The 26,043-nt window shown below is 47.1% G+C and overlaps 1 protein-coding gene across 1 annotated transcript in view; it reads left to right on the top strand.

Moving 5' to 3' along the window:
* The first annotated feature begins 2,628 nt into the window (after positions 1-2,628).
* The window catches only part of ust (uronyl 2-sulfotransferase), an 81,835-nt gene continuing 58,420 nt past the window's right edge, over positions 2,629-26,043 (top strand). Inside the window, exons 1-2 of the mRNA XM_033026418.1 lie at positions 2,629-2,645; positions 10,772-11,100. Of these exons, the coding sequence (XP_032882309.1) occupies positions 2,629-2,645; positions 10,772-11,100 (346 nt within the window). The remainder of the gene's footprint in view (positions 2,646-10,771; positions 11,101-26,043) is intronic.

Raw genomic sequence — 26,043 nt, forward strand, 5'->3', positions numbered from 1 at the left:
ACATGGTAAGGGACCGACAAGGTCTACATAAATATGTAGCAACCTGCCATCAGGCACAGCGAAATCCGGCCATAAATGTCGCTGAACCTTGGAGGTCTGACACAGGATGCAAACGCGGCCCAGGCGGCCACCTGCTTCCGCAGCCCGTGCCAAACGAATTTGGACCACCAGGGCGGACGTGGCATGGATGGACGGGTGGGCCAAACTGCGGACTGTGTCAAAAACTCACCTTCTCCAACTGACTGGGATAACCGGGCGGACCCTACCCGTGGAGATATCACAGAGGACCTTGACCCCAGCCGCACCGCAAGGCACCTCGGCTAGCTCAAGGCCCGATTCCGCCGTGTGATAACCCGCCAAACCGGCATCGGCTCGTTGGGCCGCTGTCAGCTCAGCGTAGTCGACTCCCAGGTCTAGAGCCGTAACCAACGGGATGGCCGGACGAGACAACACGTCGGCCACGACGTTAAGCTTCCCCGCTACATGCCGAATGTCAGACGGGAACTCGGAAATGCAGGCGAGGTGCCACTGCTGCCTGGTGGACCACGGGTCGGCAGTTTTGCCCAACGCAAAAGTGAGCGGTTTGTGGTCCATGAAAGCTGTGAAAGCTCGACCCTCGGTCACTGACCCGCTGCTCCAGGACTGCACCCACAGCGACATCTGAAGCGTTGACCATGAACGCAGTGGGAGCGGACGCCCTCGGGTGCACCAGCACGGTGGCATTAGCCAGCGCAGCTTTATCATCTTCGAACGCCGTGTCAGCCTCGTCCGACCATACCAGGTCCCGCGGCTTACCCGCGAGGCACTGGAATAGTGGGCGCATGACAGCGGCGGCTGACGGCACGAACCGGTGGTACAAAATTTACCATCCTGATAAACTCCTGCACACCCTTGACAGTGAGCGGCCTAGGGAACTGGCAAATGGCGTCGACCTTCTCAGGCAGTGGCTCGGCGCCACCAGAGGTAACCCGATGCCCTAAGGAGATGGAGCGCAAGCCGAATTGGCACTTCGCAGTGTTAATCACCAAGCCGTGCTCGCATAATCGCTCGAACAAAAGGCGAAGGTGACTAACGTGTTCCGCCTGCGAACTGCTGGCCACCAGGATATCGTCTAAATAAATTAAGACGAAAGGCAAACCCCCACCCGACCTGATCCATAAGCCATTGGAACGCCTGAGCAGCATTCTTTAGGCCGAATGGCATCTGGAGCCATTCGAACAGGCCGAACGGGGTGATGGTGGCTGTCTCGGGGACGTCTTCGGGGTGGACGGAGATCTGGTTATAACCCCGAACCAGGTCAACCTTCGAATAGAAGGTAATGTCCTCGAGGTGCGCCGAAAAATACTGAATATTGGACACCGGGTACCGGTCCGCTGTGGTTACCGCGTTAAGCCGCCTGTAATCACTGCAAGGCCTCCAACACCCACATGCTTTGGGAACCATGTGGAGTGGGGAAGCCCAAGGGCTATCAGACCGTCGCACAACGCCCATGTCTTCCATCAACTGGAATTCATCGCGGGCAATGCGCAGCCTGTCCGGTGGTAGGCGGCGTGCGTGAGCGTGCACCGGTGGGCCTTCTGTGGGAATATGGTGCACCACACCACGACGAGGCGCGGCCCCGTCAAAACGGGGCGTCAGTAGCTCCGGGAACTCGGATAGCAGAGCGGCGAAATGTCCCTCGACCTCTGCGATGTCGTCGGGTTGCTGCTTGGGCGGAGGTGCACTGCGCGGTTCGTCTGGGCGGAGGTCTTACAATGGGACCATATCGACCAGGAGGGAGAACGCACACAGGAAATCAGCTCCCAAGATCGGCTGAGCGACGTTAGCAACGATAAACTTCCACCTATACGGGTGGGAGTTAAAGGTTAGTTTAAGGGTCTGCGTACCGTATGTTCGAATGTCACTCCCGTTAACAGCCGAGGGGACGGGTCCTACCTTACCGGCGCGGGTATTGCGGGCGGTCGGGGGAAGGATGCTGACGATGGTGCCGGAATCCACAAGGACAGAGTGTAGGTCAGGGACGTTCGTTCGGGCCGATCGCGGTTGCCTCTACGTGCGAAATGTACAGGGATTTCGGCAGCGTCGAGGTTCCGCCCCGAAACGGAGATGGTAGTAACCCAGCGGCGTCTACCATAGGGCTCAGATTGTTGCTGCGGATCCTCAGAGGTGGCCGGTGGCGGGCCTTCCTCGCGTGGCCGCCTTGGCGGTATTCGAGCTGGCGCAACCGGACGGGTAATGGCGCAGACTTCGTGCCTCCGATCACCCATACCGTCCATGTGTAGAATCTTCGCTGCACGGTCTCAACGGCTGAGCCCAAAGGTATGCAGCAACAGGGCCTTGAGGCTGTCATACTTGGCCGTCCCTGGCAGATCCCTCGGGTAAGGCAGCAAACGTGAGGCCGACTCCTGCGGCAGGGCCCCCACCACGTCTCGTCCGCGACAATGCGGTGCAGGTGGATTTGCGCCTCTACGTGCGTAAACCAAACCTGTGGCTGATTCGGCCAAAAATGAGGCAGTTGAAGGCTGACAGAGTCCTGTTGAGCGTTGGCCTCGCCGGCGGGAAAATAATTGTCTTGCATGATCTTAGGTCTAACTACGGTTAGACTCGACGGGGTCACCAATTTAGCGGATGAATTACGACAATCGGTAGGTTTGAAAAGAATTTATTCACAATTCTCATTCACCAATAACAGTGGTCACAAAACACAACTGACCACAGCGGTGGTCCTGGAACGACTGGCGGGCAAAGCCCTGAAACCACGCCAAAACCCGACCCCTCCCAGAGTCACTGGCGCGCGGCTTCCGACCGCAGGGTTCAATGCTGACGAGCACAGGCAAAGATTATGAGCACCAGTAGGTGCAGCTATAACATACACCAATTGGTGCAGTGAAATTAGAGTTACCATGCAGCACACCAATGAGATAAACACAACACGATAGAATTTAACATAAAACATAAAAACATCCCCTCATAGCGGAATCAACGTTTCCCACTGTGAGGGAAGGCAACAAAGTTCAGTCCTCTTCCTCATGTTCGGGGCCTATTGAGGCCTTCGCAGTCACTGCAATGGCGGCCCGATGTTTCAGGCCCACGATCGAAAAAACACTCTCAGCGGCTTGGAGTTTCCAAATTGGCCGCTTCCTACCGGAGACCGCGGCTCCCGAAGTCCACAGGCCGAGCTGGGCAGAGATTCAACGCTGGCGACCCCGGCAAGGATCCCAGGCTCCACGATGTTAAAGTCAGCTCCGTCCGTGGCTGGAAGCACCGCAGACCACAGCTCCACGGTGTTAAAGTCGGCAGTCCCAGCACCACAAGAACTCCAACACAGCGATCGCCTGCTCCGTGATGGAATCCAGTGCTGCGCCGCTGCTGGAGCTGAAGCTCTGGCCGGTCTCCGGCAGGAAAGGCCGCACCAATCCTGATGGTAGTCTGCGAGGGGGAGCGAAGATGCGGCTCGGAGGAAAGACGCATCCTCGAACAGGTAGTGACTGAGAAAAACGGTTTCCCCCTTCCCCCCTCCCCCACCCCCCACATAAAAAAGACTAAAAGACCTCCAAAAACAAGCTTTTAGACAGACTAAAAATAACAAAAAGGATGAAAGGATACACAGCTGCTGGCGAGGCTGCCACACTCGATGGCGCCACCACTCGGAGATTCTCGAATTTAGAAGGGCCGAGAGGGAGGGGGTTCGAGCAAGGGGGTAGAGTGGGGGGGAGGGAGGGTGGAGATGGAGAGAGCGAGGGATCCCAGCTGGGCCGAGCGGGTTGGAATGCTGGAGTGCCCCTCGCGCCCAGAGCGTGTGATTGTATTGTGACGTCAGTCGGCATTATTTTCTTCAAAATTAGAACGTTGAAAACTTTAATATTTTGAAGCTGTTTTTAAAAGGTTAATAACATGAGAAATATAGGTTGAAATGCGACGGGAAGATATGTATTCGCTCGAGAGAAAAATTTGAGTAGCATGTGCGAAAATGGGAAGGCTGTGACCGAACGTTTGGGAGAAGATACAAAATAAGGAGATTAAAAGAAAGCCGACAAAACCCTGGCTCACACAGACATTTAGAATATTAAGAACAAACGGAAGAGTTTTTGTATAATAGAGAATGCATTCCGAGTTTCCCAATCAGAAGCCTTGGATGAACTTTGAGATCCGCACTCTTCTGAAGACCAGACACCGGGCATTCATGTCTGATGATACAGTGGTCTACAAGAAGTCCAGATACGACCTTGGTAAGGCCATCAAAAAGGCCAAAAGGGACATCTGCTCCAAGCTGGAGGATGAGACAGATGTTCGGCAGCTGTGGCGGGGCCTGAATGCAATCACCTCCTACAAGGCGAAATCAGGAGGCAGCTCGAATGTCGTCAAAACATCACTCCCTGACGAGCTCAATGCGTTTTACGCATGCTTTGATGGGGAGAACACTGATGTGCCTTCTCGAGCCCCCATTCGCTGGGATGGTATTTCAGTCTCAGTCACTGAGGCCGACGTCAGAAAATCATTCAGAGGGGTAAACACTCGAAAAGCGCCTGGACCTGATGGTATATCCGGTCGTGTTCTAAAAACCTGTGCGGACCAACTGGCTGGAGTTTTTACAGAAATTTTCAACCTCTCACTTCTGAGGTCTGAGGTTCCCACCTACTTTAAAAGGGCATCAATTATACCGGTGCCCAAGAAGAGCAAGGTGACGTGCCTCAACGACTATCGACCAGTAGCACTAATGTCGGTGGTGATGAAGTGCTTTGAGAGGTTGATCATGGCGCAAATCACCTCGACAAAAACCTGGACCCACTGCTGTTTGCCTACCGCCACAACAGATCAACAGTGGATGCGATCTCGCTGGCTCTCCACTCCGCTCTGGACCACTTGGACAACAAAAAATCATATGTCAGGCTGTTATTCATTGATTACAGCTTGGCATTTAATACAATCATCCCCTCCAAGCTGGCTACCAAGCACTCAAATCTGGGTCTCTGCGCATCCCTCTGCAATTGGATCTTCAACTTCCACATTCACAGACCACAGACTGTTCATATTGGTGGAAATGTGTCAGCCTCGATAACAATCAGCACGGGAGCACCTCAAGGCTGCGTGCTCAGCCCCCTGCTGTACTCACTCTATACTCATGACTGCGTAGCCAGTCATAGTGTGAATTCCATCATCAAGTTCGCTGGCGACACCACTGTTGTGGGACATATCACTGATGGGGACGAGTCAGAGTATAGTCAAGTCAAGATTAGTTTATTTAGTTTAGAAGAGAGTTCGACTGACTGACCAAATGGTGCCAGCACAATAACCTGGCCCTCAACACCAGCAAAACCAAGGAACTGATTGTGGACTTTGTAAGGGGTTGGATGGGGACCCACAATACCATTTACATCAAGATGGTAGAGAGGATCAAGAGCTTCAAATTCCTGGGCGTGCATATTTCTGAAAATCTCTCCTGGTCCAAGAACACTGATGCAATTATAAAGAAAACACATCAGCGCCTCTACTTCCTGAGATTACGGAGAGTCAGTATGTCAAGGAGGACTCTCTCTAACTTCTACAGGTGCACAGTAGAGAGCATGCTGACCGGTTGCATCGTGGCCTGGTTCGGCAACTTGAACGGAAACTTGAACTTGACCTGGAGCGGAAAAGACTACAAAAAGTAGTAAACACTGCCCAGTCCTTCATCTGCTCTGACCTCCCTACCATCGAGGAGATCTATCACAGTCGTTGCCTCAAAAAGGCTGGCAGCATCATCAAGTACCCACACCATCCTGGCTACACACTCATCTCCCCGCTACCTTCAGGTAGAAGGTACAGGAGCCTGAAGACTGCAATGTCCAGGTTCAGGAATGGTTCCTTCCATTAAACTCAAATGAAACAAAACTCTGAACATTAATAGACCATTATCTGTTTATTTGCACCTTATCTGTTTATTTATTCAAGGTTTCCATGAGTCGCCAGAGGTTTTGGTCACTCGCCTGGAAAGCCTCCACCGAAGCATGAGCTGCATCTACTGATCAAAGATCCTACAGGATCTTTGCTACTGACCGCACACACACACACACACACACACACACACACACACACACACACACACATGCGAAGGTGGGGGCCAGGGACAGCGGAGGAGCGCTTTCTGCACGATGAAGAGGAAGGTAAATGGCTGCCACAGAGCACGGTAAGTCTTTTAGAGAGCGCGGGAGGGAGGGAGAGAAGGGGAAAGAAGGGGAGAGAATGGGAAGAGAGGGGCGAGAGAAGGGAGGAGAAGGGGAGAGAAGGGGGGGGGGGATTAGGAGTGGAGACAGTTTTAAGAAGTTTAATAAAGTTAGCGGGCATTTTACCTTCCGGCGGATCTTCTAGGTCTTGAAAACCAAAGGTGCTGAAAACTCCATTGAGCCAATCAAAATGGCCGGTCAGCAAAGGAGATTGCCTTCGACTGCCTGTAAGTAAATAGCAACCCCACTCCACTGGCTTCGACCAAACAGCAACCTATTTTTAGTCGAGGCCGGTTTTGAATTTGTTGAAATAATCGCAGGAACATAGAAAAAGCCTCGACTACACGGAAACCACTTTCAGATTCAGATTCAGATTCAGATTCAACTTTAATTGTCATTGTCCGTGTACAGTACAGAGACAACGAAATGCATTTAGCATCTCCCTGGAAGAGCTACATTGCATATGATTTGAATAAATATTTACATTAGCATATATACAGACATAGTGTTTTTCCTGTGGGAGGAGTGTCCGGGGGGGGGGGGGGTGATTGGCAGTCACCGAGGTACGTTGTTGAGTAGAGTGACAGCCGCCGGGAAGAAGCTGTTCCTGGACCTGCTGGTCCGGCAACGGAGAGACCTGTAGCGCCTCCCGGATGGTAGGAGGGTAAACAGTCCATGGTTGGGGTGAGAGCAGTCCTTGGCGATGCTGAGCGCCCTCCGCAGACAACGCTTGCTTTGAACAGACTCAATGGAGGGGAGCGAGGAACCGGTGATGCGTTGGGCAATTTTCACCACCCTCTGCAATGCCTTCCGGTCGGAGACAGAGCAGTTGCCATATCATACTGTGATACAGTTGGTAAGGATGCTCTCGATGGTGCAGCGGTAGAAGTTCACCAGGATCTGAGGAGACAGATGGACCTTCTTCAGTCTCCTCAGGAAGAAGAGACGCTGGTGAGCCTTCTTGATCAGAGTTGAGGTATTGTGGGTCCAAGAGAGGTCATCGGAGATGTTAACACCCAGGAACCTGAAGCTAGAAACACGTTCCACCTCCGTCCCGTTAATGTGGATGGGGGTGTGCGTGCCGCCCCTGGACTTCCTGAAGTCTACAATGAGCTCCTTGGTCTTCTTGGAGTTAAGGGCCAGGTTGTTGTCAGCGCACCATGCTGCTAAGTGCTGGACCTCCTCCCTGTAGGCCGACTCATCGTTGTTGCTGATGAGGCCAATCACCGTTGTATCATCTGCATACTTGATGATGGTGTTAGTACCATGTACAGGTGTGCAGTCATAGGTGAAGAGGGAGTAGAGGAGGAGGCTCAGCACACAGCCCTGTGGAACGCTGGTGTTCAGGGTGAGGGTTGAAGAGGTGTGCTTGTCTAACCTAACAGACTGTGGTCTGTTGGTTAGAAAGTCCAGTATCCAGTTGCAGAGGGAGGGATCGATGCCCAGGTTACCGAGTTTGGTGATCAGTTTAGATGGTATAATGGTGTTGAATGCTGAGCTGTAATCGATGAACAGCATTCTTACGTAAGTGTCTCTGTTGTCGAGGTGGGAGAGGGCGGAGTGAAGTGCCGTTGAGATGGCATCCTCCGTACTCCTGTTCTTGCGGTAGGCAAACTGATAGGGATCCAGTGTGGGGGGTAGGCAGCTTTTGAGGTGGGCCAGGACCAGCCTCTCGAAGCACTTGGTGATGATGGGGGTAAGTGCAACTGGGCGGAAGTCGTTGAGGCTTGCCGCAGTGGAGTGTTTTGGCACTGGCACGATGGACGTGGTTTTAAGGCACGTGGGGACAACTGCTTGGGCAAGTGACAGGTTGAAGATGTCAGTCCAGACGTCTGTCAGCTGCGCAGCACAGGCCCTGAGCACGCGCCCGGGGATGCCGCCAGGGCCAGCAGCCTTACGTGCATTAGTCCTACTCAGTGCCACGTATACGTCGTAGGGGGTGAGTGTGAGGGGTTGGTGATCGGCAGGGAGCACAGCCTTGATGGCTGTCTCTAGATTGTCCCTGTCGAAGCGGCCATAGAAGTGATTAAGCTCCTCAAGGAAGGAGGCGTCGCTAGATGTGCGGGTGGTGTTGGAGGGTCTATAGTCCATGATGGCCTGGATGCCTTGCCACATGCGTCGGGGGTCGGAGTTGTTGTTGAAGTGCTCCTCAATCCTGAGCGTATGGCAGTGCTTGGCCTTCTTGATGCCCCTCTTCAGGTTAGCCCTGGATGAGCTGTAGGCTCGAGCATCGCCTGACCTGAAAGCGGTGTCCCATGCTTTCAGCAGTAGCCTGACCTCGCTGTTCATCCATGGCTTCTGATTCGGGAATATGGTCACCTGTTTGAGGGAGGTGACACTATTGATGGTGGAGTTTATAAAGTCCAGAATAGAGGATGTGTAGGAATCAATGTCCGTGTGGGAGTCAAGGGTGGCCTGGGCTGCAAACGCCTTCCAGTCAGTGTTTCCAAAACACTGCTGAAGTGTGAAGTCCGCTTCCTCTGACCAGACTTTAACTGTCCTCACAGTTGGTTTAACCCGTCTGATGAGTGGGGAGTACTTAGGGACCATTAGGGAGAGTGACCAAAACCTCTGGGAACCTCACGGAAACCTTGTGTGGGGCGCAAGGTCACCAGAGGTTTCTATTCAGGTTTCCTAAGTGGGACAGGGGCTTAAAAGACCTTTGAAAACACTCTTGACCAAAGATCATAGAGCAGAGCTCTTGACTGTTGACTCTTGACAGGCGGGGCTGCAGGGGGCGCAGCGGGCCGAGGTCCAGCCTGGAGCCGAGACATAGAAACATAGAAATTAGGTGCAGGAGTAGGCCATTCGGCCCTTCGAGCCTGCACCGCCATTCAATATGATCATGGCTGATCATCCAACTCAGTATCCCGTACCTGCCTTCTCTCCATACCCGCTGATCCCCTTAGCCACAAGGGCCACATCTAACTCCCTCTTAAATATAGCCAATGAACTGGCCTCGACTACCCTCTGTGGCAGGGAGTTCCAGAGATTCACCACTCTCTGTGTGAAAAAAGTTCTTCTCATCTCGGTTTTAAAAGATTTCCCCCTTATCCTTAAGCTGTGACCCCTTGGCCTGGACTTCCCCAACATCGGGAGCAATCTTCCTGCATCTAGCCTGTCCAACCCCTTAAGAATTTTGTAAGTTTCTATAAGATCCCCTCTCAATCTCCTAAATTCTAGAGAGTATAAACCAAGTCTATCCAGTCTTTCTTCATAAGACAGTCCTGACATCCCAGGAATCAGTCTGGTGAACCTTCTCTGCACTCCCTCTATGGCAATAATGTCCTTCCTCAGATTTGGAGACCAAAACTGTACGCAATACTCCAGGTATGGTCTCACCAAGACCCTGTACAACTGCGGTAGAACCTCCCTGCTCCTATACTCAAATCCTTTTGCTATGAAAGCTAACATACCATTCGCTTTCTTCACTGCCTGCAGCACCTGCATGCCCACTTTCAATGACTGGTGTACCATGACACCCAGGTCTCGCTGCATCTCCCCTTTTCCTAGTCGGCCACCATTTAGATAATAGTCTGCTTTCCTGTTTTTGCCACCAAAATGGATAACCTCACATTTATCCACATTATACTGCATCTGCCAAACATTTGCCCACTCACCCAGCCTATCCAAGTCACCTTGCAGTCTCCTAGCATCCTCCTCACAGCTAACACTGCCCCCCAGCTTAGTGTCATCCGCAAACTTGGAGATATTGCCTTCAATTCCCTCATCCAGATCATTAATATATATTGTAAATAGCTGGGGTCCCAGCACTGAGCCTTGCGGTACCCCACTAGTCACTGCCTGCCATTGTGAAATGGACCCGTTTACTCCTACTCTTTGCTTCCTGTTTGCCAGCCAGTTCTCTATCCACATCAATACTGAACCCCCAATGCCGTGTGCTTTAAGTTTGTAAGCTAATCTCTTATGTGGGACCTTGTCGAAAGCCTTCTGGAAGTCCAGGTACACCACATCCACTGGTTCTCCCCTATCCACGCTACTAGTTACATCCTCGAAAAATTCTATAAGATTCGTCAGACATGATTTACCTTTTGTAAATCCATGCTGACTTTGTCCAATGATTTCACCACTTTCCAAATGTGCTGCTACCCCATCTTTAATAACTGACTCTAGCAGTTTCCCCACTACCGATGTTAGACTAACTGGTCTGTAAACGAAACCTGCAGAAGGGTTTCGGCCCGAAACGTTGCCTATTTCCTCCGCTCCATAGATGCTTCTGCACCCGCTGAGTTTCTCCAGCATTTTTGTGTACCTGTAGGAGCAGCAGCTGGTGGAGGAACTGCCTGGAGCGCGGACGTCAGGGTGCGGAGGTCTGGTCTGGTTAAGGTGCGGTGCTACAGCCGGCACTGCAGGGGGCGTTGTGAGTGGAGGTGTGGTTTAGGTGCGGTGCTGCAGCCGGCACTGCAGGGGCGTTGTGGTTTAGGTGCGGTGCTGCAGCCGGCACTGCAGGGTGCGTTGTGAGTGGGGGTGTAGTTTAGGTGCGGTGCTGCAGCCGACACTGCAGGGGGCGTTGTGAGCGGAGGTGTGGTTTGGGTGCGGTGCTACAGCCGGCACTGCAGGGGGCGTTGTGAGCGGAGGAGGTCGGGACGGGGCGGGGCTGGGCTGGAGCCTGTCAATCTGAGCTCTGGGCGCTGCGCTGCGGTGGCCGCTGCCGATGATCTGAGAGCGGGCAGTCGGCGGCGGGGCGGCAGCCCGATGGGAGGAGGGTCGGTGAGGGTGAGGCGGCTGATGATGGTGTTGAGGAAGCTGCTCAAGTGTTCGCTGCGGGACTACGGCCTGTGCCTGGCCTCGGTGCTCCTGCTGAGCCTCGCCTCGCTCTGCTACCAGCTCAACGGCGGCGCGCCGGCCCTGCTGCTGGAGCTCCGCAAGTATCTGGGTAGGTGGCGGGGAGCCGCGGGTATGGGGGCCGGGGCGAGCTGTCGATCGACCGCCCACCCATCGCCCGGGTCTCAGGCTTCACTCGGCCGAGCGGGGCTCCTGACAATGGCACTACAGCCACTGCTCGCCCCGCAGTCCTTCTCCCCCTTCGCCTCCTCCCCCTCCCCTTTCTCCTTCTCCCCTTTTTCTCTTTCTCCTTCTCCCGTTTCTCCGTCTCCCCCTTCTTCCCCTTTTCCGCCTCCAACTCCTCAAAGAGGGGATGTGAAAGGCAGCAGAGAGTTGTGGGTGTCAAGGTGCAGGTGATGATGGGCAAGGTGACCGACTTGCCACCCGAGGATATTGAACAAAGATAGACACAAAATGTTGGAGTAACGCTGTGAGTCTGGAGAGCAAGAATGGGTGACGATTCGGTTCGAGACCCTTTTTCAGACTGAGAGACAGGGAGAGGAAAACTGGATTTGTGGACGGGTAAGGTATGAAAACAACAAAGCAGACGACGAGCAAGAAAATGTACAGTGGTTCGTTGTTAACTGAGGGGAAGATGACAACAAGGCATACAATCAGTAAAATGAATCAGGACAGTGAAACTAGGAGAACGAGGGTTGGGGAGGGACAGAGAGAGAGAGAGAGAGAGAGAGGGTTAGCAAAGATTACTTGAAGTTAGATAAATCAATATTCATACTGCTGGGTTGTAAGCTGCCCAAGAAGAACGAACTAGGAGATGGTGAAGGAATCATAGGGTAATGCCAGTAATCTAGTGGCCCGCGTCGGTCCAGAGACACTCAGCGCTGCTGAAACGCTGGCAACCTTCATCCCAGGACTGAGAAGCGGCTGGCTCGGGATCGCGCGAATCCTCCTCGCCTCGCATCGTTTACAATAACGGCCGCTTGGCGGAGGTGGCCGTGGGGACAAATTGCTCGGCATTATAATGTGAGCATGGACATAAAGGGGGAGGAAGTAGACAATAGAAAAATCTGAAAAAGTAAGTGACAGCAAGACGCAGTAAGGACGTGCAGCAATTCTCGAGAGGTCAGGTTGATGTACTTTCAAAAGCATGCTGCGGAGAATTTTTCAGCCATTCTGTAATTTCTAGATTATTAAACACTGAGGTTATTCTCGCAACACGATTATTTGTCCTATTTTTGTCCGTTCACAGAAAGTATTTTGTTCTTGCCCCCCTTTTTAATTTTCCTCATTAGACTAAAATTCTATTTTATGCCATCCCTATTTCTCATAGTAAATTTCTCATGCTGCCAACTCCCAGTGCAAAAAACCTTTAAACTCATTTTAGCTAAATACTGTCTGTTTCCCATTATGATGACAGGGGATCTAAATTTGAACTTAAAAATACCTATCAAATATTTAGGTTATTGGATTATAATTTCTAAATTTGGTGACAAAATCAGATTAGAAAGATGGTTAACACAAGGAGACGGGTATTAAATGACAAAATAAGACTGAGCGAATAGTTAGAAAATGATTTTCAACATGTCTGAATTATTATATTTTGTTAATGAAAATTAGGTCATTATTTAGAAAATAATTTGAAGAATAAAGGGGTCTGGGAGTTTGTACTCTAACTGCTAAAAGCGAACAACATTGGAGTTTCAATAACTAAATGAAAGTACTTGTGGTAAACATGGGCCAAATGTTAGATAGACCACACTTGGAATATTGTGTGCAGTCTGATTGTATTAAAAGGATATATAGGCACCGGAAATGTGCAAGTTGGTGATGATCCCCAAACTGTATTTATCAGGAAAGCAATAAAAAGAATTGGGTCTCTTCCTGGTAAATAAAAGGCAGAAGGGTGACTGAAAGTTTTTTAACTAATGAAGGACTTTGATACGAAGAATGTTTCGATGTGAGGAGCAGAAAGGTAGAGGCTATCAACAATAATACTTTCCCTTTTGTATAGAGTTGCTTGACAGAACAAAAATTCAACGGCTTCATGAGAACATTACTGATTTAAACAAATAATGCTCAACAGATAAAAACCCATCAGGCTGATGACCAATAGCTTGAGCAGTGAAGTAATAAAGAATCTTTTGAGAAAGAACGAGGTTGAGAGTCAGGTATTTAGAAAGGGAATTCTAAAGATGGAGAAGCTGAAAGCAGCACCCGGTGATGGAGCAACTTAATTTTAAGATGAATAAAACCTAGGTGTATTGTGGGGCCTGGATCGATGTCATAGGTGGGGTGTGACTTGGAGGTTTGAAATGACTGGAAAGTTTAAAATCGAGACACTGCGTAACTTGTGCTAGTTGTTGAACAATTAGGTAATGGGCCAGCAGCATTTGGTCCACTTGCTCTCTTCGCCCTAACTTTAAAAACTTTGGATTGTTCCCTCTGCTTTGGCCCTCCTTGGCAGTGGCCAGTTTAACATGGTGGACCTAATATATTGCTGTTGCTTAACAACAGAGGCAACTCTCTAAACCACCTGAACTAACCCCCATACTGATGGACTAGACACCCAACCATGGGCTTATTTCAGCCCCTATCCATTTGTCAAGGTTGACAAAGAACAACTCGGTGCTGAATAGCACAACTTGGTTATGATGTTTCATAAGCTGATCATACTTGTCAAAAAAGCTACGAGATAAATGGTTGAGACGAATGAAAATTGATCTTTCAATACCTGTAAACACATTGACTTGATCACTGTTGCTCCTGGTTTTTGTTTGGTATTGCAAGGTGATGAACCAGCCATAGTACCCAACACCTGTGGATCTTCTTTCTTAAACGAGACGACTTGTAAATGTACTCAGAATTTGTAATCCTTGACTTTGTTGGGACTGGCTGTCTCCTTTCCTTTTATGCACCTCAGAGTATTTTTAACAGTAATTGGTGCTTTTCCTGATTATTGAGACGCTAAAAGATTGCCCTTGTGATTCTCTTACCAATTCATCATTTGCCAACCAAAGAGCTACCTAGGGGAAAATAAGTCAACCAATTGGATATCAACTGACAGCTGGAATTTGATGGTCTGCAGTAACATGGTGGGCTTATAAGCTTGTTTGTGTGCTATATGAATCTATACTTTACTTAACCAATCAATTTACCAGTTTTAGTTTTAGAGATACCACACAGAGGCAGGGCGTTCGGCCCACTGAGTCCGCGCTGACCTTCGATCCGCGTTCACTAGCACTATCCTGCACACTAGGGACGATTTACAATTCTTGCTAAAGCAGGATCGAACCCGGGTCTCTGACGTTGTAAGGTAGCAACTCTACCGCTGCGCAACGTTGCTGCAAATACTCAGTTCCTTACTTTAGCTAGTGTTTAGTGACCATATGAAGTAGATTAAAGTTGTACTTCAAGCAAATCTTGCAGGAACTTGCTGAACCAATGGAGCAATAGGTTGCTTTTACCTGAAACATTTAATAGATTATTTTTTTACTGCATCAATTGTTATTTTTAAGGCAGAGATAGATAGATTCTTGATTAGTACGGGTGTCAGGGGTTATGAGGAGAAGGCAGGAAAATGGGGTTAAGAGAGAGGGATAGATCAGCCATGATTGAATGGCAGAGTAGACCTGATGGGCCGAATGGCCTAAATCTGCTCCTATCACATATGCTTTGGGTAATTAGTGCTGCAATTGCAGGGAACATTTAAAAAAACTTCTAACACATTCTATGACAATGCCCCTATTTTGTCAGAAGATAAACAGTTTTTAGCTCTCCCGAGCAACGAGCATCATTACATGTTGTCTCTGCAGTGCAATGGCTCTTTGAGTCAACAGATCTATATTGACTGAAATGGCCACATGAACAATCAGCCACATAGTTCTTTTCAGCCTATTGCCAAGGTCGTCTGCTCCTCTCTTGCATGTGTGTCTAGCTTTCTCTTCAGCACATCTCAGCTGATGCTTGCCCGCCCCTATCCTTTATGGAAGAAGATTATATCTTCAAAAGTTTAACCATTTAAAAAGATTATAAAGTTCCAAGTTTCAAAATGGAAATAAAAATGCTGAAGGAATAATTCTGTTCCTCCGTTGCTCCAGTCTCCACCCATTGTTGAGACTTGTCACACACGGTACAAAGAATTTGCTTCTGGGTTCTTTGCCTTGTTGTTTATTAGTGATCCGCATACCTTAAACAGATGGGTGGTGTGAGTGGACCCATCAAAATAAATTAAAATCCAGTCTGTGATTGTTCCTGAAGATACAAGCAAGTGCAGATGTTGATTTACAAAAAAAACGATAAACTGTTAGAGTAAAGATCCTGTCCCACGAGCATGCGACTGCATGCGGCAAGCGCGACCAAACCGGAAGCGGGGGCCGCGCGGAGGTCGAGTGATCCCCGTACAGGGCCTGTCCCACCAGCATGCGACCAAGCCGGAAGCGGGGGCCGCGCGGAGATCGAGTGATCCCGTACGAGTTGACGTGAAGTTCGAGCGAAGTCCGCGGGAAGTTCGCGCTAGGCGTACAGCGTCGAGACGCTGCGCACGCCCGTCGAGGCGGTGCGTAGAGCGGCTGTGGGCCGGCAGGCCATTGCCGCGGGGAAATTTTGGACAGTGTCAGTTTTTCGGAGCCCCGCGCAATGTCGGGACCAGCTCCGCACAACTCCATACGGCTCCAGCGATCGAAGTGGGACCGGCCCCGCGAGGCCGTACGGCTCAAGCGACCATGTTAGGTCGCGCTTGCCGCATGCAGTCGCATGCTCGTGGGACAGGCCCTTTACTCCACTGGTCTGGCAGCAATTCTGGAGGACATAAATGGGCGACGTTTCGGGTCGGGCCCTTCGGACTGATTGTTCCTCAGAGCTACCCGGCATGTTGCAAGGCCTTTGCGATTTGGTCATTAAACCATTTGTAAAGGTCATTAATCAATTTAATCTAAAGATAATGTGGTCTTCATGGAAGAATTAATTTCCATTGGACCCATGCAGCATGTAACCAGGTACATCAGCCCTTTGACTCTGCGCTAATCATCATGTACCCATTTATACTAAACCTATTCTCCTGAACTTCCCCACTTTCCACTACCCACCTGTGGACAACTTGCAATGGGTAATTAGCCATCCATCCAACCCATCTTTGCTAATTTTAGTTTAATTTAATTTAGAGATAGAGCGCGGAAACTGGCTCTTCGGCCCACCGAGTCCACGCTATCAGCGATCCCTGCACACTAACACTATCCTACACACACACACTAGGGCAAATTTATATTTATACCAAGCGAATTAGCCTACAAAAATGCACATCTTTGGAGTGTGGGAGGAAACTGGAGCTTCCTGGGGAAACCCATGCAGGTCACAGGGAGAACGTACAAACTTGATGCAGACAAGCACCACTAGTCAGGATCAAACCCAGTTCTCTGGTGCTGTAAAGCAGCAACTCTACCGCTGAGCCACCCAGATTGCATTGCAGGGCAGGATTGAACCTGGGTCACCGGAGTCGTGAAGCATAGTCCACACTATGATTAAAACCACAATTGCACAAATCATTTTTAACATTTTTGAGATGGCCTCAATCGAATAGACATAGAGAAGTTATTTGAACTGGCATTAAGGTCAGTAACCACAAGAAATAGATTTAAGATAATTGCTGAAAGAACAGGAAGGGGTGCAGATTTTTCAGCGCAGTGAACTGTTATGGTTACTGTTTACATGGATTTTTATATAATGGTAGCATTCAAACTGTAATTGATTGTGTACGTGAGGAGATGGATGTCTCGTGGCTGAGTGAAGAGAAAGGGAGTGGTGTAATTACGTGACCCAAGTGCTGATTCAGCCTTGCTGATGCAAAGAGATTGTGTGCTCTGTTACTATTTTGGTTCTATGCAGTAGGAACTTGAATCAATGTCAGGAATAGTAATATAAGGTGGTAAATAACAGAACAAAATCAACCTAACTGGTGTCAGAATTAGTCGACATGGTATCTTCTGGTTGAACCAACCTAATAACTCTGCGATTCATTGTGATAACTGTTAGACATTCAAATAATGTGATAGTAGTGGTTAGAATTATTTTAGACTTCACAGAGACTGTCTGACGTTAAGTGTTTGCAGTATTTTGTGGTTTTATTTCAGATTTCCATCACCTGCAGTTGTTTCCTAATTAATTAAATGACTGATAACTACTTAATAATAGATTTGGAGTAAACCATTTGCAAGTGTTGCCTGGTTTTAATAGGTATAAGTCCCTGTGTGAGAATATGGTCCAGAAGCTATCTCAATGTTGTTGGGCATTGGCCATTGAGGGCAGTGGAATGCCCAGGCAACAGTCTACCTAATTACAATGCTGTTCCTTTTCTCCAGAGATGCTGCCTGACCCTCTGTTACTCCAGCATTTTGTGCCTATTTCCGGTGTAAACCAGCAGTGGTGCAGAATGAAAATAGGGAAGTCCATTGGGCACCTTACCTTGTCTGTATCTGAAGAAGGCACACCCCAGACATCACCTATAGAAACATAGAAACATAGAACATGTTCTATACATGTTCTCTAGAGATGCTGCCCGACCCGTTGAATTACTCCAGTACTTTGTGTCCTTTTTTGTAAAGTTCCTTGTTCTACTGTGTCTTGGGTTTGTGGGGAAGAAAGGGACAGAATGGGAGGTCTTTGTGGAGAGCAAAATGTGCAAAGGAAAGCTTTCAGTTGGTTTGCAAAATTCTGCAGCATCCATCGATGCACAAACTCAAACCCCTTTCTACTACTACAGGTGGCTTTTTCTTGCCACCATTTTTCCTGGGGCTCTCCTTGGCCATTGCTTTAGAAAAGCGAGTACAAAAAGTAAATATTTGTGCACGGCACCTGAAGTTGTAATTCCTGTCTCAGTCTGTAATATCAATCTTTTTCTGTGTCGGAGCTGAGCCATTGAATGCCCAGTATTCTGCGGCATTAGCATCAGCGATGAAAGCTTGGCAGTGTGTTACACTGAGTTAAATTCAGTCATTGAATATTTAACCCTCCCAGATTTTGGGGAAATTCCAAATACAGTAAATATGTTTTTTGAACTGGATTCTAATGGTTGCCAACAGCGGCAGTTAAATCTTAAAATTTTCTCGACATTTCCAAGATCAATAAGCTTTTTTTTTAAACAGCTGTGTGCAGCCTGTAGGGCAAAATGTTATGGTTCACCTTCTGCACTATTGCACGGTTATTCGCGATCAAGCCTGCACGTTCTGTTCTCAAATGCTTGTGTTTCTGAACTAGGGTAGCAGCATTTCAATCAGAAGCTAATCTGTAACAAGGTGCCTCCGCAGGCAGGGTACCATTAACATTCACTTATTTGCGTTCAGGGTCTTGCAGATTCCACAAGCTATACACTCCGGTTTAAAGGAGAATCTGTAGTTCCTTCCTAGTCATATACCCTCTCAGTTTCCCAGCAGAGAAACTTGAAATATGTTTATAAATGAAACATATATAGCTATACACTGGCATATGACCTTAATTATAGTTGTTATAACCATGAACATAAATAGGAGCAGGTTGACCCCCCTCCACCCCTCCAGCATGCTTTGCCATTCAGTAAGATTGTGGCTGACTTTCTCCCCTGCCTTCACTTACTAACCATATCACTGTATCCTTTGATTGTCATAATGTCCAGAAATCAATTGACCTCAGTCTTAAACAAACTCAGCAACTGGACATTCTTAGACAGTAGGAAAGCAAAATATTGCAGGTGTTGAAAGTCCGAAATAAAAATAGAAAACATTGGAAATGCCCTGCTGTAATTTCTACATGATGAAACCAAAATGTATAAAAATGGCCTTTATTACAATCTGACGATGTGCACTTTAACCAGATGTGATTTTCTTCTATTACAAATCTCAAATAGTGGAGTACAGAGGCAAATAAATAAATGATGGGTCTTTGTCCCAAACATTATGGAGGGCACTGTACATGCATTTTCTATTTTTACCAGAGTAAATATTATTGCATTTTACATATTGCACACCATCTGGAAACATTTTATCCATTCAATTTGCTTTTCCATATCATTTTGATCTTTCCATCATACTTAAAGATTTTTAAATCATTTTAAGTGAATTTCGATTCATTTTATTTCACGCCCTCATCTACATGACTGCTGTAGATTGAATCGAAGCACTGATCCAATGGCATTCCATAATTTATAAGCTGCCAACCTGAGAATGACAAATTTATTCCTACTCTTTTTGCTCCAACCAAGCCTGAAACAATCCTTGCACATTGCACCAGGAACTTGCATTATGAACCTGTATCAGGAGGAAAGCTAACAATCAAAAGTCAACGCTGATCCACATAACCAGACGGCAGATGGCTTGGTACGCTTTCAGGAACATCTCAAGAGATGAGAGCAGCATGGATATTTATGGAGATTATCGAAGAGCTTAGGGTCTTGAATGGTCAAGAGTGTTTATTGTCATATGTCCCAGATAGAACAATGGAATTCTTACTTGCAGCAGCACAACTGAATTTGTGAACATTGGGCAGTTGCCATGATTTAATAATCAAACTTAAGGATGATTAAGAAATACATTTGGGCAAATGCAGGCACTTTGCTGGCTTGTAGTACTCGAGGAAGTTGCACAGATAAGGCCGGACTGTAAATAGATTTGAAAGCGATGTTAAGAATTTTTTAATTGAATAATTTTGAGTGGGAGCCAGAGTAGTTCATTGAGCATCCGTGTAATGAACGAACAGAAGTTTAAAGTTCCTCAAGCTATTGAAGGATTAAACAAGTTAACATATCCAGGAGTGTGTTGCAATAATATGGTCAAGACATAACAGCATTGTGGTATTTGCAGGTTTAAAAATCAGATTTGGTTCCCAAGTCGAAGATGTTAATATAAATTGTAAGTTTGGAGTAGCCTCAATCTTTGTGACTCTCTGTCTACCATTCCAAACAGTTTACGTTTACCTTGATTTTTTGCTTTCTGCATTTGGCTTGAAGCCAGCTATTTATTCATTCTCGTGTATTCTCATTATACCTATCGATATCTTAGTTAAGGTCCTTTGGAAATCCAGATGATTTACCCTAGCAACATTATCCATGCTTACTCTACCTCAGTGAATGCAATGAGGTTCGGCAAGTAAGACTTGCTCTTTTAAAATCCACGCTGACTTTTCGTTGTTACTAGTTTCCACCCGTGTTTCTATTTTTTAACTGCCTTCCTATCACTGATGAGCTAACTGGTCCAAAGCTTGTGTGCACTTTATCTACCAAGCCTCTTTGCTGCACCTAATGAATGATTATATGAATATGTGATAATACCTACACTATCTCTAGATTTTTTTTTAAATGAGCACGTCTTCTGTTTGATCCATGCGTTTTATACCCTAATTTTATTTTAAATATGATAATATACTTTCAAATCTGAACCTTACTTTACCACCCTGTTAACTTCTTAAGCATTGCAAGTGATTATTGTGATTTGATCCCTATTCTCACACCAGCTTTACTTTTTTATTTGCATGTGCTACATTTTACAATTTTGTTTTATGATCCATAATAATTAAATTTAATAGTCTTCTTTTGTGCACTTGTTTTGTTAATTTTCTGAATCCCTTCATATTCTTTCTTACCTTGGGCAGCCCTGTTGTTTTTGTACTTGGTGCCCCGTCTTTTCTTGCTCTAGGTTTTTCCTTTTGCCTTTATTCATTGCCTATGTCTCAATGGTGTTTAGTTTGAGCTTGTTTTTTGGCAGAATATTTTTTTTTTTCCTGGACTCAGTTCAACACTTCAAATGCTTGCAATTGCCGCCCTCTGATATTGTCCACTCTATTTTCTGTTCTCTGGCCCTAAAAAAATATATTTTTTTCTACCTTGATCATACTTGTCCTTGATTATTGTCTAAAAGCATTGCTGTATTACCGTTATTATTAACATGTTGTTTCCCTATTTGTACTTGTATTATCACTTTTCATATCCTTTTCCTGGATACAATAATGAACTCTGTCTTGTTGGAATTTTTCGGAAAGGTTTAGATAAAAGTCGTCTGTGTATTTTAAGGATTCCATTCCTTAATATTGTTTGCCTACCTCCTCTGGGACAATTAATTTTCAGATAGTCGAAAGGCTCCATAAATGTTTATGCATTTTCTGGAAATGTTTGCTCATTTTCCTGACTTATTTTGTCTTCCATCTTCCCGGTAAACCAACATTAGTGTAATTAAACCTTTGACATCTACATGGAAGTTTATATTTTGTTGATAGCTGTAAACAGTCCTTTCTGTAAATTGTAGTCACTTCACCTCCCCTTTTCCCAATATCTTAGAAATCTGTCATATCCTGTGGTATTGAACTCCCAGTCCTGATTTAAAATATATATATATACTTGGACCAAAACCAATTGTGCTGCCCCTTTTAAAACTCGCAATGATATACACCATTAGGCTCAAGGGATTTGTTGACATTTAATCACAATTATCTTTTCAGTACTTTAAAATTTGTTTTTCTAATTAGCTTTTCCTCTGCAATCACCCCCCCCCCCCCCCCCACTTGCACACAATTTCCTGTTTGTATTTGCTTTTCAACTGTGAAGACATCCAACCAAAATGGGAATTGATCGTAAGATATACTTACAACATGATTTAAAAAAAATAAAATCACTGCAACCAGATGTGAGCTCCAGTAGTGATCTGCATGTGAACAGAAATTTGTAGGGTATTCTAGTTCCCACAATCATCTTTTCTCTGGCTCTTTCCCTCTAAAGTTAGTGGGTTCAGGTACCAATCCAGAGACCTCGCTGTAAAATTTCAGATGGTATTGCAGTAAATTGTCCAAATTGCTTTTTTTCAAATGATATTGAATGTCTTTTATCTCAGGTGAATGTGAAAGTTGAAATTTAAAAATCCATGCAATCAAAGCACAAAATAAATCCTTTTTTTTCTGCTTAACAATGTACTCCTAAGACATACTAAAACCTGACAGTCGCTGGTGTTATTCAAAGAATTTATTACAGTAAAAACCACACTGTTTATACAAGTAGAAAATATCACAGGATTAAAACTATTACAATGTGAATGTTGGCTAGTTACCACGGTGCTGGATAACTGCATTGACTGTTTGCCATTCTGAATCTGTGTTTCTGTTTTTCTTTCTTTCATTCCGATGAGGCTCTAGTTCAGATTTTGAAGTATGAATGACAATAAAACTACTTGTGCTATTATGCTGAACAGCAATTTCAGGACCTCTATGCATATAGTGTGACACTGAAATCTCAAGGTTGCTGTCACATAAGTCAACTTTCTATTGTAATTAAGGAAAATCACTTGAATTTACCTGAATTTAAGTTATTTACCAATGTGTCCCATAGTAAAACACCGGGTGAGGCAGCGAAGGAATAGGCGGCGTTTTCGGGTCAAGACCCTTCTTCAGACTGATGTGGGGGGGGGGTGAAAGAAAGGAAGAGGCGGAGACAGTCGGCTGTGGGAGAGCTGGGAAGGGGAGGTGAAGGAGGGAGAAAGCTAGGACTACCTGAAATTGGAGAAGTCAATGTTCATACTGCTGGGGTGTAAACCACCCAAGCGAAATATGAGGTGCTGCTCCTCCAATTTGCAGTGGGACTCACTCTGGCCATGGAGGAGATCCAGGACAGAGGTCGGATTCGGAATGGGAGGGGGAGTTGAAGTGCTGAGCCACTGGGTGGGTATGCGGAACTGAGCGGAGGTGTTGGGCGAACGGATCTGCACTTGGTCTAGTATATATATAAGATCAAGAATTGTTATTTTTGTTTGCTTTCTATGAGAGTTCTTCATGGAAATAAATAAAAACTAAATGGAAAAGGCTTGTAATACCAGAAAAGCTGGAAACACTCATCAGGTCAGGCAGCATCCACATAAAGGGACGTAGAGTTAATTTTTCAGTCAACGGTGAATTTCAGTCAACGCTGAATCATTTAACTAGGTTTCTCATTTCACTGTTGCTGCTGAACCCGCTCAATGTTTTCAGCAGTTTCTATTTTGAATGGCATCTGAGTCAGATGACATCCCAGCACTAGAAGCCAGGGATCCCAGTACTAGTTACAGTCGTCAATAAATGGGGTGTTTTTGTCACAGAGATTGCCAGGTCTTTGTGGACACATTCTTCAAGGTCAGTTGCAAGTGTCATATCTCAGACCACGAGTTTCTAAATGAATTTGAAGTGGATTATTGTGTGATTCATATTTGAAACCTGAAGTACCCCACAATAGTGGGTGGCACAGTGGCCCAGCGGTAGAATTGCTGCCTTACAGCGCCAGAGACCCGGGTCCGATCCTGACTACGGGTGCTGTCTATATGGAGTTTGTACATTCTCCCTGTGACCTGCGTGGATTTTCTCTGGGATCTCCAGGTTCCTCCCACATTCCAGACGTACAGGTTTGTAGGTTGATTGGCTTGGTATAATTGCAAACTGTCCCTCGTGTGTGTAGGATAGCGTTAGCCTGCGGGGTTTGCTGGTCGGTGTGGACTCAGTGGGACGTAGGACCTGTTTCCGTGCTGTATCTCTAAACTAAACTAAAATAGTAAGATTAAACGAGAACTTACCAGTTTGATCTTGATTTTATGAGGAGTTACGATGAGCGATTACGTGAAGAAGGGCCGTCCGTCTGCGTGCGCGTCAATCTTCAAAGCAGCGGCGTTAAATCACAGATAAAAAGAAGACCTGAGAATAGTAAGATTGTGAAGAAACTAGAACTTCCATATGACCTTGATAGTATGAGGGTGGGAGCGGTGGGCACGTAATCGCTCATCGTAACTCCTCATAAAATCAAGATCAAACTTCAAACTGGTAAGTTCTCGTTTAATCTTACTATTTTACTTCGGAGTCACGTGAGTGACTACGTGAAGATTTCAAAGCTCTGTGATTTTACGCCAGTTACGAATCCAGGCGTCACACACTGAATGGATTGACCATGGATGCGTGTAATCATTAAAGCATTCAGACATTACGTAGTTAAGTAAAGAAACTGATGCTTTAAATGAAAGAAAAGTTTTTTAAAAAGTTACCCCTCCCAACCTTGGGGGGGAAACTAAGGGACAGAACTTAAAATGGTACGTGCAAACACCCCCAGTCCGGTTATAGGTTTGTTATAAAACCGGTGGACCGTTATTTCATTCGTCCATCCTGCAGCCACTAGGATGTCGTCAAGGGGCACGTCCATAGCTCTTGCTGCCGACGTAGATGCAGCCCTGGTGGAGTGAGATTTAACCATATAAATGTTTACTCCTGCTACCGCCATTACCTCTTTTGACCATCTGGAGATGGTTTGAGTTGACACCTTTTGGTGTGGTTTTTTTATGGCTGATGAGGACCGATTGTTCTGTGCCTCTGAGATTCTCCGTAACTCTCAGATAGTGGTGTTAGTATGTTACCACCCACACAACCGTTGGTCCTCTGGATATGCCAAGAACTGGATCTCCATCCCTGGCATTCCTGGCCTGCTCTGTTTATCAGGTTCCTGATTAGGAATGTTATGTTGTTCATATTGGTGGTCATGTAGTCCAACCGTAGCTTTTGCAGTGTCTGGACTCTTTGTCAATTCAATTCAATTCAATTCAATTCAATTCAATTTATTGTCATTTGGACCCCCTGAGGTCCAAACGAAATGCCGTTTCTGCAGCCATACATTACAAACAAATAGACCCAAGACACAACATATTTTACATAAACATCCATCACATCACTGTGATGGAAGGCCAAAACAACTTCTCTCTCCACTGCACTCTCCCCCCCGATGTCAGAGTCAAATTCAAAGCCCCCGGCGGGCGATGGCGAATTGTCCCGTGGCCATTAACGCCACGCCGGGTGATGCAAGGTCGCACACCGGGTCTTGGTGTTAGAGCCCCCGGCGCGCGCTCGCAGAGACCCGCAGCCATTCCAAGCCGCGCGGGGCGGTGCTGTAAGGCCCCGCTCCAGGAGCTCTTCAACCCCGCAACTCGGGCGGGAAAAGTCGCCGTTGCGGGAGCCCGGAAAAGCGGTCTCCCTCCAGGTACCCGCGGGCTCCCGGTGTTACCGTCCGCCAAACCCGCAGTTGCAGCCACCGAATCTCCGGGGGTCGGGCCGCAGCAGCGTCCACCACAGCTCCACCCGCTCTGGACTCGGCCAGCTCCGCGACGGTGAGGTGAGTAGTTGGCACCAGAGTCCCCGGTTTTCCTGTTGGAGGCCGCTCCTCGTTGCAGCCCCAACGACAACGGAGACCCGACAAAGAAAAGGTCAGGTCTCCCGTGCAGGGAGAGATTTAAAAGTTACCCCCAACCCCCCCACACCACCCCCACCCCCCCACACACATACCCCAACAAAAAATAACAAAAACTACATAAAAACATAGACATAAAATAATAAAAACGCAGACGGACTGCAGAGGCCGCTGCTGGCGAGAGCCGCGCCGCCTACCTACCTACCTCAGCATACCACCTTCAGGGTTAGTTATAGGCGGTCCCCACTGTCAAAGTAGGGCTTGTACCACGCTCACATCCCATGTGTCAGTGTACCTTGGCCTTGGAGGTCTTAAATTGTAAATTCCCTTCATGAATTTTGTTGTAAAGGAGTGCGTTCCTATCGAACTGTGCCCTGCTTCTGGCATCAGATTGGAGGAGAGTACGCCTCTGGCACTATAGATGCACTATAACTTAGTTTATAGTTATAGTACAATTGATAGGAACTCCAAGACATCCGTTATCCGAACTGTGTTGTATTTGTTCGGACAGTCCTATGCCTTGAAATGGCCTCCTCAGAATCTGCAGACCAACAAGTTATACGTTCATGTAGTGGATGATTGCTCCCTGTAACTGGGTTCACTAGGAGGTCCCTGCTCTTGGGTACAGCCATTACTGGCTGGACTATAATTCCCAAAATTTTGGGGGACCAGGCTTGAGTAGGCCAATCTGGCACTACCAATATGCCTGTGGCTTAGTCTTGCTTGATTTTTGTCAAGCATCGGTTTGTGAGACAAATTGGCGGAAAGCATACATAAACATTCCTCCCCAATTGAGGGAGAAAGCATCCACTGCCTTGCTCCTGGATCCAGCTCGCA

Source organism: Amblyraja radiata, chromosome 8 (genome assembly GCF_010909765.2).
Source record: "Amblyraja radiata isolate CabotCenter1 chromosome 8, sAmbRad1.1.pri, whole genome shotgun sequence".
NCBI classification, from domain to species: domain Eukaryota; kingdom Metazoa; phylum Chordata; class Chondrichthyes; order Rajiformes; family Rajidae; genus Amblyraja; species Amblyraja radiata.